Consider the following 13,620-nt stretch of genomic DNA (forward strand, 5'->3'; position numbering starts at 1 on the left):
TTTCGTTCCCTTACAAACCGTGACTCAGAAAATTTCCAAGTGAGATTTCGAGGTATGTAAATTCCAATCTGCCTCTGATTTTTCTTTCCCGAGAAGAAGAGACTGACAGGATTTATTTTCCTACATTGTAGGTCTTGTCGATATCCGACGATGGCTTCAACAGACTCCGTCCCGAAAGCCATGGAGGCTCTGACCATCTCAAAAACCAAGGAACTCAAAGGTGCAGGTCCAATTCTTTGAAATGTGTTGAAATGACTATTCTAACTACTAGCAGACTGAGAAGCGAGACTCTCTGATTGCTATCGAAAAGAAGTATCAGGAGAAATGGCAGCAGGACCGCGTCTTCCAGCCCGATGCTCCCTCGACCGACGAGATCCCCCTCCACTCCATCTCCGCCGCCGAGCTGCGTGAGCAGCAGCCCAAGTTCTTCGGATGCATGGCCTATCCCTACATGAACGGCACCCTGCATGCCGGCCACTCGTTCTCGGTCAGCAAGGTCGAGTTCGCTGCTGGTGTCGCCAGAATGCAGGGCAAGCGCGCCCTGTTCCCCATGGGATTCCACTGCACAGGCATGCCCATCAAGGCCTGTGCCGATAAGCTGGTCAACGAGATCAAGCTCTTCGGCCGAGAGTTCCAGGGCTACAAGGAGGAGGAGTCTGTCGTGGAGGAGAAGGCTCCCGCTGCCAAGCAGACCAAGGAGGACGTGACCAAGTTCACTGCTAAGAAGGGCAAGGCTGCGGCCAAGACCGTCAAGATGAAGTACCAGTTCCAGATCATGCAGGCGATCGGCATCCCTACCGAGGAGATTCACCTGTTTGCCGACCCTCAGTACTGGCTCGAGTTCTTCCCTCCCCTGGCTATCCGAGACCTGACCAACTTTGGTTGCCGTATCGACTGGCGCCGATCTTTCGTCACCACCGATGCCAACCCTTACTACGATGCCTTTGTCCGATGGCAGATGAACCGTCTTAAGGAGCTCGACAAGATCAAGTTTGGCAAGCGATACACCATCTACTCGATCAAGGATGGCCAGCCTTGCATGGACCACGACCGAGCCGAGGGTGAGGCCGTCGGTCCTCAGGAGTACACTGCTCTCAAGCTCAAGGTCTTGGAGTGGGCTCCCAAGGCCGCCGAGACTCTCAAGGGTAAGCTCCCCGAGGGATCCAACGTCTACCTTGTTCCCGCGACTCTGCGTCCTGAGACCATGTACGGCCAGACCTGCTGTTTCGTCGGCCCCAAGATCACCTACGGTGTCTTCAAGGCCAACGAGACCGACTACTACGTTGTGACCGACCGAGCTGCGCGCAACATGGCTTACCAGGGCATCTTTGCTACCGAGGGTGTCATTGAGAAGGCTGCAGAGATCGTCGGCTCTGACATCGTGGGCACTCTGATCCATGCTCCCCTCTCCCTGCACAAGGAAGGTGTGCGCGTTCTGCCCATGGAGACAGTTCTTCCCACAAAGGGTACTGGTGTTGTCACCTCGGTGCCTTCCGACAGCCCTGACGACTTTGCTACTGTGACGGATCTGGCGAAGAAGGCCGATTACTACGGCATCCAGAAGGAGTGGGCTGAGCTGGAAATCTTCCCCATCATTGACACTCCTACCTACGGCGATCTGTGCGCACCTTTCCTGGTCAAGAAGCTCAAGATTGCGTCTCCCAAGGACACCAAGCAGCTTGAGGAAGCCAAGGAGCTTGCGTACAAGGAGGGATTCTACCAGGGTACCATGAAGGTCGGTGACTTCAAGGGAGAGAAGGTTGAGGTTGCCAAGCCTAAGGTCCGGACGCAACTGATTGATGCGGGTGAGGCCTTTGCCTACTCCGAGCCCGAGCGCAAGGTTGTTAGCCGATCTGGTGACGACTGTATTGTTGCTCTTATGGACCAGTGGTACCTTGACTACGGTGAGGAGGCGTGGAAGCAGACGGCCCTCAAGTGGGTTGACAATGCCGACGGCAAGGGTCTGGAGACTTATACCCCTGAGACCAAGAACGGCTTCGAGAGTGTTCTCAACTGGCTGAACCAGTGGGCATGCGCCCGTAGCTTTGGCCTGGGCTCCAAGCTGCCCTGGGACCCTCAGTTCCTGGTCGAGAGTCTGAGTGACTCGACCGTCTACATGGCTTACTACACCATCGCACATTATCTCCACAACGATCTCTTTGGTCGAACAAAGGGCAAGGGCAACATTGGCCCTGAGCAGATGATCGACGAGGTCTGGGACTACCTCTTCTGCCGCCGCGAACTCAGCGACGACATCCTGAGCAGCAGCAAGATCCCCAAGGAAACCCTGGAGAGTATGCGCCGCGAGTTTGAGTACTTTTACCCTCTCGATGTGCGAGTATCCGGAAAGGATCTCATCCCCAACCATCTTACCTTCTTCCTCTACGTGCATCTGGCCATCTTCCCACCGGAGTACTGGCCTCGAGGTGTGCGTGCCAACGGCCATCTGATGCTGAACGGCGAGAAGATGAGCAAGAGTACCGGCAACTTCATGACCCTCCGTGACCTGACCCTCAAGTACGGTGCCGACGCGTCCCGTATTGCGCTGGCGGACGCTGGTGATGGTGTCAACGATGCCAACTTTGAGGAGGATGTCGCCGACAACAACATTTTGCGACTGTTTACTCTGAAGGAGTGGTGCGAAGAGATGGTGCAGAACCAGGACGAGCTTCGCAGCGGCGAGATCAACTCGTTCCAGGACGCCCTCTTCAGCAACGACCTGAACGCGATTTCCAAGGAAGCCGTGGAGCAGTTCGCCAACACCAACTACAAGCTGGCGCTCAAGGCTGGCCTGTACGAGCTGACGAGTGCTCGTGACTTTTACCGTGAGGCGTGCGCCGCTGCCAACCTCAAGATGCACAAGGATCTCGTCCTCCGGTATATCGAGGTGCAGGCTCTGCTGCTGGCGGTCATCGCTCCTCACTGGTCGGAGTACATCTGGCTCGAGGTCCTTAAGAAGGAGGGCACCATCCACAACGCACGCTTCCCCGAGGTGGGCGAGGTGGATGCGGCTCTGTCAGCGAAGCGAGACTACGTACGAAACACTGCCTCGAGCGTCAACTCTGCGGAGGGACTGCAGCTGAAGAAGAAGGCCAAGGGCAAGGAGACGTCATTTGACCCCAAGAAGCCCAAGAAGCTCACCGTCTTTGTGACGGACAAGTTCCCCGCGTGGCAGGCCAAGTACATTGATCTGCTGAAGGAGATGTGGGATCCCGAGACCAAGTCGGTCAACGACAAGCAGCTGAACGGCAAGATTGGCAAGATGGGAGAGATGAAGAAGGCTATGCCGTTTGTGCAGAACCTGAAGAGGCGTCTCCAGGCGGGCGAGCCTGCCAGCGCAGTGCTGGAGCAGAAGCTGGCTTTCGACGAAAAGGAGACACTGCTGCAGATGGTGGCTGGACTGAAGCGAACGGGCGGCCTCGTTGCATGCGACATCCTGTCGGTGGAGGAGGGCGGCAAGAAGGGCGTCAACCTGGCGGACGGAAAGGAGGTGGAGATTTCTGTGCCGGTGGCCGAGAATGCAGTTCCTGGCGTGCCAACCTTCTTCTTTGAGAACGTGGAGGCCTGAGATGATGCATCAAGGAGCGGAAGAAGAGTCGGTTCCCCGTTAAAACAATGTTAGACATACAGTGGCTGCTACGTGATAAACAATGGATAGGTTACGTGTGAGTGGATCGGGATCTAAAAAAAAAAGTGCCGATCAGGCATGCTAGAGAAAGGCTTGTTTTTTTTTTTCACTCTTCTCCTTTTGCGACGCTTGTTCGTGCGTTGCATGTGCATGTGCCATTGCTGCTGGAAACCCCGTGTTATGTGGGCGACCCCTGTAAGTTCGGGATGTGGAAGATGGGGGTTGGTTGGGGTTGATGAGCAGGTATTGATTGAGTATGAAAAGACGCAAAAAGACAATATCAAGGATTACGTGTGCATGAATGAGGAATCAAATCACATCAGGGATATCTCTCAACTACAGTATCTGTATCTGTACATACAGTACAGAGTGCAAAATCAAGGAGGTTGAAAGCTCTGATCAGGGGGCGTCTCAGTTCTGCAACATGGAATGCCCACATGCCCTTACTGTTCGTAGCACTCTACTCTGTTGCCCGGGGAAGGAATCCATATCATGGATGTCGATATCAACCAATATCAACATCCATGAAAGCCCACATCACATCAGGAGAGACAAGCACTACCGGCAGCGAGTGTTTTGTGGTCTGTGGGTAAACAGAACACACGTCCCTTGACCCTCCTTGGTCGTCCAACCATTGCCTCAGATAAAACAAACTTGATCCCCTTTACGCGCAATGTCGACCTTTGCAAGGCCCGAGTTGTGGGCCCGACCCCCCATTTACCGTCTTGAACAGACAATGTGAAGGGTGTAAAAGTTGTAAGGACCACTCCCCCCCTTTGAACCGCTCGCCCGTGCTGCAAGGTTCACCCCGTGGCTTGACCATGGCTTTTTACAAGTTTCCGTCTTTGGGAAGCCGATCGCCATGGTTTTTCTTAGTGCGTTGCGAAAGGAATCCCTGAATTTTCTTCTTGGCTTGCGCGTCAGAACTATAGATTATGGAAATGGAAGGGGAGGGAAGAAAAAGAGGATCTGCAATAGCCCCGAACGCCAGAACATGGGTTTGAAGCGAGAGAGCCACTTATCGGACCCTAGTTCCCAGATTCTTCACAGTGTTACTACGTAGTTAACCAAGTTATTAGGGGATTTTCAGGGATGGAATGAGATGGGCAATAAGTTGGCAACCGCTATTTGCGTGGGAAAAGGGAATTTCGACCCAGTTGTTATTTCCATGTTTAGAAACTCGGGGTCCCTCCCTCCTCCTCCTTAGTCAGGAAAGCTTGCGCAAGCAAAGAACGCATCCCGCCTCCACCCTCCACCAGAGTGAACCACAGCCATTGCCACCCACACCGAGCCCACAGATTCGCAGCCAAGCCATGTCGACAGAGTGGCCCCCATGACGCAAGGTTTGGGTCGACTCTGTTGGCCTGGCACGACGGCTCAACCTTGTTTCTGGCCCGTCGGGAATACACCTTGGGTCCCCCGCCGCCAGGTACAGTTGCACCAGCGGCGGCAGAAGCAGCAACAGCCTGTCGATGCGTTGTTGTGCGTGCGGTACGGTGAGCTTCTCCTGCATGGCGGCTGATAGTCATCCGGTTGGTCTAGCAACAGCAGCACCATCGATGCGGCGGTCGCACACCGGACACGGCGCGAGGCTGGGGTGTGTGTAAGGCGGCTGTTCTGTTGGTTAATGTGAGGCATCCGTGGCTGGTCCATTGCATTTTGACGCGGCTGGCACGGCTCGCAACTGTACATTCACCTACCGACTACGTAGTATACGCACACTGTACAGTCCAGTATTGCATTGCCAGAATGAAAACAAGTGGAGCTGGCCACCGGTCCAACTTCCATCTTGAGGCCCCGGGAGAGGGTTGAATAGTGGGTGGCTTGCGGTTGGGATGATGCAACCGCCCCCTGGGGCTGGTATCATGCAAAGTACCTACGGATACTCGACACCCAGAGCCCGATCCTTATCCTTGTGAGTTTGCGAGGTATATAGGAGTCCAGAGTTCCTCCCTCTGGCTCGAATAATTCATTCCTCAAACAAACCATCTCAGAAACCACAGTCGTTATCCAACAGAGTCTTTCGTTTTCGACAAACCAGTCCGAGCAAGACCAAAAACTCTACTACAACAACAACACAACCCGTTTTCTTTAAACAACAAACCCACAACAACCTTCAACATGCGTTTCGCTCCCATCTTCGCTCTCGTCGCTGTTGCGGCTGCTGCTCAGACTCCTGTCGGCACCCCCGGTCCCATTGCCACTCCTGGTCGTTAGTCCAACCCTCCCCGAACACCACGATATATATCACGACAACTAACACTCAATCCAACAGCTCACACCAACGGCACCAAGCCCACTGGCACTGGCTCCGGCTCTTCCCCCACTGGCACCGACGGTGTCCCCAGCCCCAACGGCGCCGTCTCCTTCGGTGCCCAGGCTGGTCTCGCCGGTGCTGTCGGTGCCATCGCCGTCGTCCTTGCCCTGTAAATCTTGGAAACTTGTCAAAGGGTGGCATGTGTATGGATATGGATACGGATATGGGACACTGTTTGATTCGTCCCTAGACGTGCTGGTGCGCGCATAACTTTCGATTGGATTTAGACCGGGAACACGATCGTCCGGGCTAGACTAGATAGATCAATGAAGCGAGATCGCTTCCGACATATTTAATACTAATTGTCAATACCAATCTCGGCAGGGACTTGGCCTGTGAATGTGATTGTGACATGTCCAGTTCCTCGCTCCTGACTCATATTCGTGATATATTGATTGCATACAAGTGCATTTGAATGCTGCTGGGCGTGGCTAATTATCTCCATGGCATGAGCGATGGTCGAACATTGTTATGAAGGTCTAATCTCGACCGGCGCTGCTGTGGCCAGAGATCATTCCGCTCTGGCTTGCCCGAGACGGTTGGTCCTGGTCGTCCTATCGAGTTGATATATTGAACCGAACATGCTCTGAAGCCTCGAGGTCTCTGAACTATTTCTTCCTTGATTGGCGATCCTCATCCAGTGTCCGTAAGTACCCAGGGGGGTGACGCGAGTGCCCGGTGACTCTGACTCCCCGTCCTGTCGGCATTGCCTCTGCGGGAGGTCCGGGTAGATGTGGTCCATATAAGCGGCGGCGCAGGCTTATTCCTTGCTGCACTTGCAGCTGTGTGCCACTGTTTTCAGACCTGAATCTTTGCGAGGACCGAAATAGAAAGCCTCGGGGAGAAGGGCTCGGCGCTTGGTATTTGTCATGATCGTGAGACAGTTTAGGCGGCAATGGGGATCTGGCCGCCCGAGGGGCCCGAAGTAGGAGGCTTTGGTAGGTCATCCTGAAAAGAAGTCAGACATAAAATGCAGCATGAGAGATCGGTCCAACATACCAAGTCAAAGATGACACGGATCATGAGGCTGCAGCTGGGGCACACGGCAATGTCCTGCTCGTCCAGCAGGTCGTCGAGGGCGATCTGAAACTTGTCGCCGCAAGGGCAGGGGTAGTGGTAGACGCCGAGAGCCTCGTCAAAGGTCATGTCCTCGATCTCGATCTCATCGTAGATGGAAATGTTCTCGTCGTCGGACATTTTGGCGGGTTCGTTGAAGTTCAAGCGTAAGAGGAAAGGTCAGTTGTTGAAGATTTGTTTGATCATGAGCAAAAAAGTTGCCCCGCGATGCGACGACGACCAAAAATTCATTTACCCCCCGCGGAATGTGGCTGCTGTAAAGTGTGGCTGGTGCCTTTTCCGGGGTGGCATGCTCTGTGGCTGGTTTTCCCCATTCTAATGACAATCACATGCCGAGCGCAGCGTGTGAAAGTGTGGGGAGAACGGGTTCATTGCACTTGCCCCAGACTCATCGGCCGAGGGAGCTTCTGCATGGAACACCACCACATGGCCATTTTCAGTCCCTGTATTCTTCTTCCTTTAACTTCTTCAATATTTTGACTTGCCCCCTTCTCTTTGATATCGAGTCGTAGATTCTCGTCGTGTCACGTCTTTGTCCTCATCCTCAGAATTGCCGAATCGGGATCCGATTTCCTAATGCGCCGTGCTGGCCTCGGTAGGCTTGTGACGTGACGTCGATTCGTCTCGTCTCCCCTCACGGCTTCGACGACCTCGCAAAGTCTGGATTTTCCGAGTGTCTCCCAGAAGTTTAAACACGCGCGATACTTGCACCCCACGGGCCGTAGAGTATTAACTCTACAACGCGCCCATCATGGCGTCCCAGTCGAAGCTCGCGCTGCCGGGTGATCGAACTCTCCGCGGCCTCATCTCCCGGCTGACTGGCCTCTACGTCTCTAACCGCACTCGCATCTCCCGCGCCGTGTGGATAACCCTCTTCATCGCCCTCGCCAACCGTATCCGCAATGCCATTTCCGAGCAAAAAGCTGCCTCGGCGCGTGAAGCCGCCCAGCGCGCAGCCCGTCGCGGTACCACGTCTAGCGGCAGCGAAGAGACACCGCGAAAGAAGGTCGAGCTAAACCGCGAATTTTTCCGTTCGCTATTACGGCTTCTCAAGATTGTCGTCCCCGGATGGCGCAGCAAGGAGGCGAGGCTGCTGATGAGCCACAGCTTCTTCTTGGTTCTGAGGACACTGATTAGTTTGCGCGTCGCCGAGATGGATGGCGCCATCGTCAAGGCCCTGGTAAAGGGTAACGGGAAGGAATTCTTGAAGCGCATAGTATGGTGGATGCTGATCGCTGTACCTGCTACCTTTACAAATTCCATGGTGAGCTGGTCCCGACTTTTCGGTAGGCCATATACTAATCAATTCGCAGCTGTCCTATCACCAAGCCGAGCTGTCTCTCAAGTACCGAACGCGGCTCACACAGTTTATCCACGATAAATACCTCTCCAACTTGACCTTTTATGGTATATCGGCCTTGGACGACCGAATAAAGAACCCTGATCAGTTGATCGCAGTCGATGTGTCCAAGTTCTCGAATAGCTTAGCTGAGTTGTATAGCAATCTTGCCAAGCCCATGCTCGACATGGTGAGTTCCCCTACTCTATTCTTGTTGTGTTTCTCGCTGACCAAATTCAGACCATCTATACATACTCTCTCTCCAAGAGCGTTGGCGGAGAGGGTGTTGTGTTCATGTCACTCCTCGTCCAGCTCTCAGCTAACGTCATGAGAGCGCTCACTCCACCATTCGGCAAGTATGTCGCCGATGAAGCCAGGCTGGAGGGCGAGTTCCGCTTCCAACATTCGCGCCTCATTGATTATAGCGAAGAAATCGCCTTGTACGGTGGTCACAGCGCTGAGAAGGACACCTTGGACAAGGGCTACTTCACCCTCATCAAGCACGTCAACTACATTCTACGGAGGCGGTTCTATCATGGTTTCATGGAGGACTTTGTCATCAAGTACTTCTGGGGCGCTCTTGGTCTCCTGCTCTGCAGTGTCCCCGTCTTCATCAAGATGCCTGGCCATATCGCAATGAACATGGGCGACCGAACAGAGGCATTCGTCACCAACAGACGAATGCTGCTCTCTGCATCAGACGCCTTTGGACGCATAATGTTCTCATACAGGGAAGTGATGGAGTTGGCAGGATACACATCAAGAGTTGCAACCCTGCTCGATGTCATGGACGATGTCCAGTCCGGACACTTCGAGAAGAAGCTGGTGTCCTCTTCAGGCACAGAGGATAATGAGGCTGTCCTCAAAGGACGGGGAACCGTCCATGAGAGCGAAGATATCACCTTTATTGATGTGTAAGTGGAGTTAACATGGTGCTGCTTGGATCCAGCTAACACTCAACCTCAACAGACCCATCATCTCTCCTAATGGCGACGTGCTGGTCAAGGCATTGTCCTTCACCCTCAAGCATGGAGACCATCTCCTTGTCGTCGGCCCCAACGGCTGTGGCAAGTCATCTCTCTTCCGCATCCTGGGCGGACTCTGGCCTGTCTACGGAGGCACCGTATATAAGCCACCGTTCCACGCCATCTTCTACATCCCCCAGCGACCCTACCTCTCCCGAGGCTCCCTTCGCCAGCAGATCATCTACCCCGACTCTCTCCGCCAGATGCGCGCCCGCGGTGTCACTGACGCGGATCTCCTCGGCTACCTTAAGACGCTCGGCCTCGAGCACCTCCCCGAGATGTACGACGAGGGCTGGGATGCCGAGGCGGAATGGCGCGACGTGCTCTCGGGTGGTCTCCAGCAGCGCGTGGCCATGGCTCGTCTGTTCTACCATCGCCCCAAGTACGCCATCCTCGACGAGTGTACAAGCAGCGTTACCCTCGAGACGGAAAAGGCCATGTACGACACGGCAAAGGCCCTCGGCGTCACACTCATGACGGTCAGCCATCGCCGCAGCCTGTGGAAGTACCACTCGCACATCCTCCAGTTCGATGGCCAGGGCCACTACGTCTTCACCCGACTTGACGCTGAGCGACGCCTCAAGCTCGAAGATGAACGTGAGGAGCTCGAGGTCCGGCTGCGGCAGGTGCCCGAGCTGGAGCGACGGATTGCCGAGTTGACCGCTGCTTGAGGAGTGTAGGCTGGCGTGGAGGGCGATATAGCGAACATGGCAGTGAATACCCAGGGGTGGTTGTGTATTTGAAGTAGTATTCTCATTTGGGAGTTGTTATTAGCATGGACATGGGTTTGGTTACATCTCTGGTAGGGATCAATGTACTCTATGGCACTCTAATCTTTTACCGAGGCGAATGAAGGATTTAGGGGTCATGCTTGAAATCGAGGTCCCCTCTACTCTTATTCACGTTGATGCAATTTTAGGGTGTTTGGCTTCCACAACGATGGTGGCCTGGTAAATATTATATCATGTCGCTAACTCCATCCCGCCTGAAGGGTATCTCGAGGCAAATCTGATCCAATATCATACAACATCCTGTGTCTCCCCACTTTCATTTCCCATTCATTCCGTCTCTTCACCTTCATAGTCTTCAAGGTTATCTGGATGGTAGCGACATATGCGCTTGTGGACGCTATTGTCATTCTTCATGATCTCGCGGTGGTTCGCGCCGCACTCGAAGCAGAACTCGTGTTTGCACTTGATGCCTGCGAGGGTCAGTTATTGAACCGCCATCATGTGTGCGTCAAGTTTCAGATCAGGCCGCGCCAGTGCAGTAGTTGTTGTGTCTGCGATCCCAGGTCTGGTCGCAGGCCCAGCAGAATTCAAAACGGCACTTGATGCCTGTGATGGTTGTTTAGCATCCAAGGGTAGAAGCGAGACGAGTCTCGTGCCAACGCACCATCAAGGGCAGGGTTGAGCCTCAGGAGGGCAACGAGGAGGAAATCAAGGACAACAGGGATCAACTTACAAGTCATATGCGAACTGTCACTAGGTTAGCACATCTGTCCATATGAGTAACGCAAGGTTGTACATACCAGCCCCTGTTCTTCTCAATAGCCCACCCGCATCCGGGGCAAGGCTTCGTCGTTTGGCTCACGGTAGCCCGGCTCTGTTCCTCCTCCCGCTTCCTTCTGGCGGCAATCTGGCGTGCAAGCTTGGCTGCCTTTTGAGCTTGCTCCCTCTCCTTTCTTTCTCTTTCTTCCTGGCGCCTCCGCTCAGCCTGATCCTCAGCCAGTAGCCCCTGTGCCATAGCTCTGTCAGCCTCCAACTGAGCTCGCTGGGCTTCCGACCATTTCTCGTTCTCAATCTCGAGGTTAGAGCGAAAGTTTTCAGGGTCGGCGAGGAGCTGGTCGTATTCATCGCAGCTCAAAGTCTGGTGCCAGGCAACATTATGATGGAAGCATGAGCGATGGCCACAGTGAAGACAAGTAACAATCGGCTGCTCAGAGCCTGAGTCGTGGATTTGACCGGAGCCACAGCCAGAAGTGCACCATATAAAGTTTTCAGCTTCCGACATAGCAGCCCGAAGAGCCAGGGTCTCATATCTAGTTTAAGTCAGCATTACCCAGCACTATATAGATGTTGCTTGACATACCTCGTAAACGTCTGGTTATTGGCATATCTCTGTATGTCGGCATATTCTAGTAGTTCACGGCATTCAGGACACCTGATCTCGGTCCAGAGCTTGCTACTCAAGTCCGACTCAATGGACAGCTGAATACAATCAAGGCACGTGCTCGGAGGGTGAGTGCATGACGACGTTATCGAGAAACGAGGGAAGGCATTAGCTCCCTTAGTCTCTGTACAAACCAAGCATTCCACTTCACCGGTGCTCGCCTCTGCTGGTATCCGCTGGTGGGTGACAATCACATCAGATGAGTCGGGGGCTTTCTGATATCGCTGGCCAAAGCTGTAAATAGTACAATTTCTTAGTAAACTCCAAGACAGAACATGTTATAGAGCAACCAAGAGCAGAATAAAATAACGACGGGGAAGGCTGCATAACGCATAACGAAACTCATGCCGCAACAGATGGCACAAAACAGCCTGGAAGCCATCAACTAGAAGGCACCTGGCACTGGCGGCATCGAAGGGAGGGGGGAATCTTCGCGAGACCTACCTGAAATCATCAGCGACGTCATCCGCAGACTGATCCAGCTGGCAGAGGGATGCCGGTGTCTTGGCATCATCCGGCTGCTGAAACCGGGCAACGTACGGGTTAACTAAAGAAGAAGAAGAAGAGGAAGACGCAACCGCAGGCCGAGTAGGGAGGGGGCTAACGTTTCGTCTCTTTGATGGGGGCTCGTGAATGTCGTCGGCGTCGACACCGAGATCGGTGAGGTTGAGGATTGATGGTGCCACGGGACCGTAGCCTCGTCTCGGTGCAGGGGGGGTCTCCTGAGTAGGCGGTGTTTCCGGTGTTGCGACAGTGCTTGAGAGAGTGCCCGAGGTGAACTCGTCGTCGTCGAGAAGAGAGGGCACATGATAGCGGAAAGCCGGTCTAAAAGAAGAACTCGGAGGGGCAGGACCCGAGTCCAGGGTTTGTGTCGTTGCTGGTGTACGCGAAGAAGAAGCAGTAGAATGTCGCGAGACTGGCCGTGAAGGGGTGCGTAGAGAATTAGAAGTCCGGGTTTGACTATTGCGCTGCTCTCGGCGCTGTTCCTCGTCCGACTCCTCGTCATCCACAAGCCAGATGGAGTCATCGTCATCACCGAAGCCACCCATGATATCAGGGTTCACCCGCCCATATCTGCCTGCTGTCCCAGCGAACATGTTGTTCTTGAGTGGAGTGGCTTCGATATAGGGGACGTATTTAGGCGCGAAGGGATCTGGCGCCGCAGGGTCTGGCGCTGGTGGTTGATGCGCGAGAGCTTGATCCAATAGCTGGTCTTGCTGGTGGTCGCCTCGGAGTTGCTGTTCCTGCTCTTGTTCCTGCTCTTGCTCTCGCTCCTGTTGATTTTGCTCAGGCCGCGTCGAGGCAGTAGAAGGTGTATAGAGCGATGTTGATGGTTGTGAGTATGGAGGAGGTGGAGGTGGAGGTGGGATATAGCGAGCCGGACCAGGAGCTGAAGTGTCGGCAGGTGAAGGTGGAACAGGCAGGTCCGGTACAGGCTCCGTGTCTGCGGCCTTCTTCTTGCGGAAAACGCCAGATGCCCTATTTTTGAAAGAGCGCAGCATGTCTTGGTTGAGTTACCGTTTCAAATGGGCGCCTAGCCTCTGCTGTTTGATGATGGCTCCAAGAGATGAAAGTAAGAAAGGATGAACGGGTGAGTGCAGATGGAGTGAGGGGCGATGAAAGCTGGGACATATGCAGCAGAGCAGCAGTGACGGGTACAAGCAGAGATCAAGGTCAATCAATCAGCACATCCCAGAAACGTTGCGATTGAGCAGCATGCCGTCAGCCGTAACCATTGGTGCAGGTGAAAGTTGATGAATTGAATAATACGACTCAAGATTTGGTGAGAGAGGGTTGGTAGCGTTGGTAGCTGCCTGAGGTAGCCTTGAGCTCTTACCAGGTGATGATAGGACTTTGTTTAGCTCATGTGTCTCAAGGCACGATCAGCCTCTGGAGCTTCAAGGACAAACCTCCAAGCTCAATGCATCAGGCCCCCTGCCCGTCGCTCAACTTGGCAAAACGGAGATGCCTTACCCCGCTGGGCTGATTTTGCGGCGCACTCCAAGAGTTTGTGTTGGCTCGCAAACTATCCGCCGGCCTTGAGAGGGGGAGTCTGGTTCAG

General features: G+C 54.0%; 4 protein-coding genes across 4 annotated transcripts; 2 read left to right on the forward strand and 2 right to left on the reverse strand.

The window, feature by feature from the left end:
- Positions 1 to 150: 150 nt before the first annotated feature.
- Positions 151 to 3,568, forward strand: NCS54_00536500 (Leucine--tRNA ligase; the record flags this gene model as incomplete). Its single annotated transcript, XM_053150873.1, has 2 exons — positions 151 to 222; positions 275 to 3,568. 2 exons carry the CDS (start codon positions 151 to 153, stop codon positions 3,566 to 3,568), a joined length of 3,366 nt encoding a protein of 1,121 aa, XP_053006848.1.
- Positions 3,569 to 6,830: 3,262 nt separating this feature from the next.
- NCS54_00536600 (Diphthamide biosynthesis protein 3) lies at positions 6,831 to 7,142 on the reverse strand (the record flags this gene model as incomplete). The annotated part of the gene is made up of 2 exons (XM_053150874.1): positions 6,831 to 6,893; positions 6,945 to 7,142. 2 exons carry the CDS (start codon positions 7,140 to 7,142, stop codon positions 6,831 to 6,833), a joined length of 261 nt encoding a protein of 86 aa, XP_053006849.1.
- Positions 7,143 to 7,773: 631 nt separating this feature from the next.
- On the forward strand, positions 7,774 to 10,057 carry NCS54_00536700 (ABC transporter domain-containing protein; the record flags this gene model as incomplete). The annotated part of the gene is made up of 4 exons (XM_053150875.1): positions 7,774 to 8,286; positions 8,336 to 8,551; positions 8,602 to 9,275; positions 9,331 to 10,057. 4 exons carry the CDS (start codon positions 7,774 to 7,776, stop codon positions 10,055 to 10,057), a joined length of 2,130 nt encoding a protein of 709 aa, XP_053006850.1.
- Positions 10,058 to 10,444: 387 nt separating this feature from the next.
- On the reverse strand, positions 10,445 to 13,060 carry NCS54_00536800 (RING-type domain-containing protein; the record flags this gene model as incomplete). Its single annotated transcript, XM_053150876.1, has 6 exons — positions 10,445 to 10,587; positions 10,782 to 10,864; positions 10,918 to 11,427; positions 11,478 to 11,596; positions 11,693 to 11,792; positions 12,003 to 13,060. The coding sequence occupies 6 exons, from the start codon at positions 13,058 to 13,060 to the stop codon at positions 10,445 to 10,447; spliced, it is 2,013 nt and encodes a 670-aa protein (XP_053006851.1).
- Positions 13,061 to 13,620: the final 560 nt, after the last annotated feature.

The sequence above is a fragment of the Fusarium falciforme genome, chromosome 4 (genome assembly GCF_026873545.1).
Source record: "Fusarium falciforme chromosome 4, complete sequence".
In the NCBI taxonomy this organism is placed as follows: domain Eukaryota; kingdom Fungi; phylum Ascomycota; class Sordariomycetes; order Hypocreales; family Nectriaceae; genus Fusarium; species Fusarium falciforme.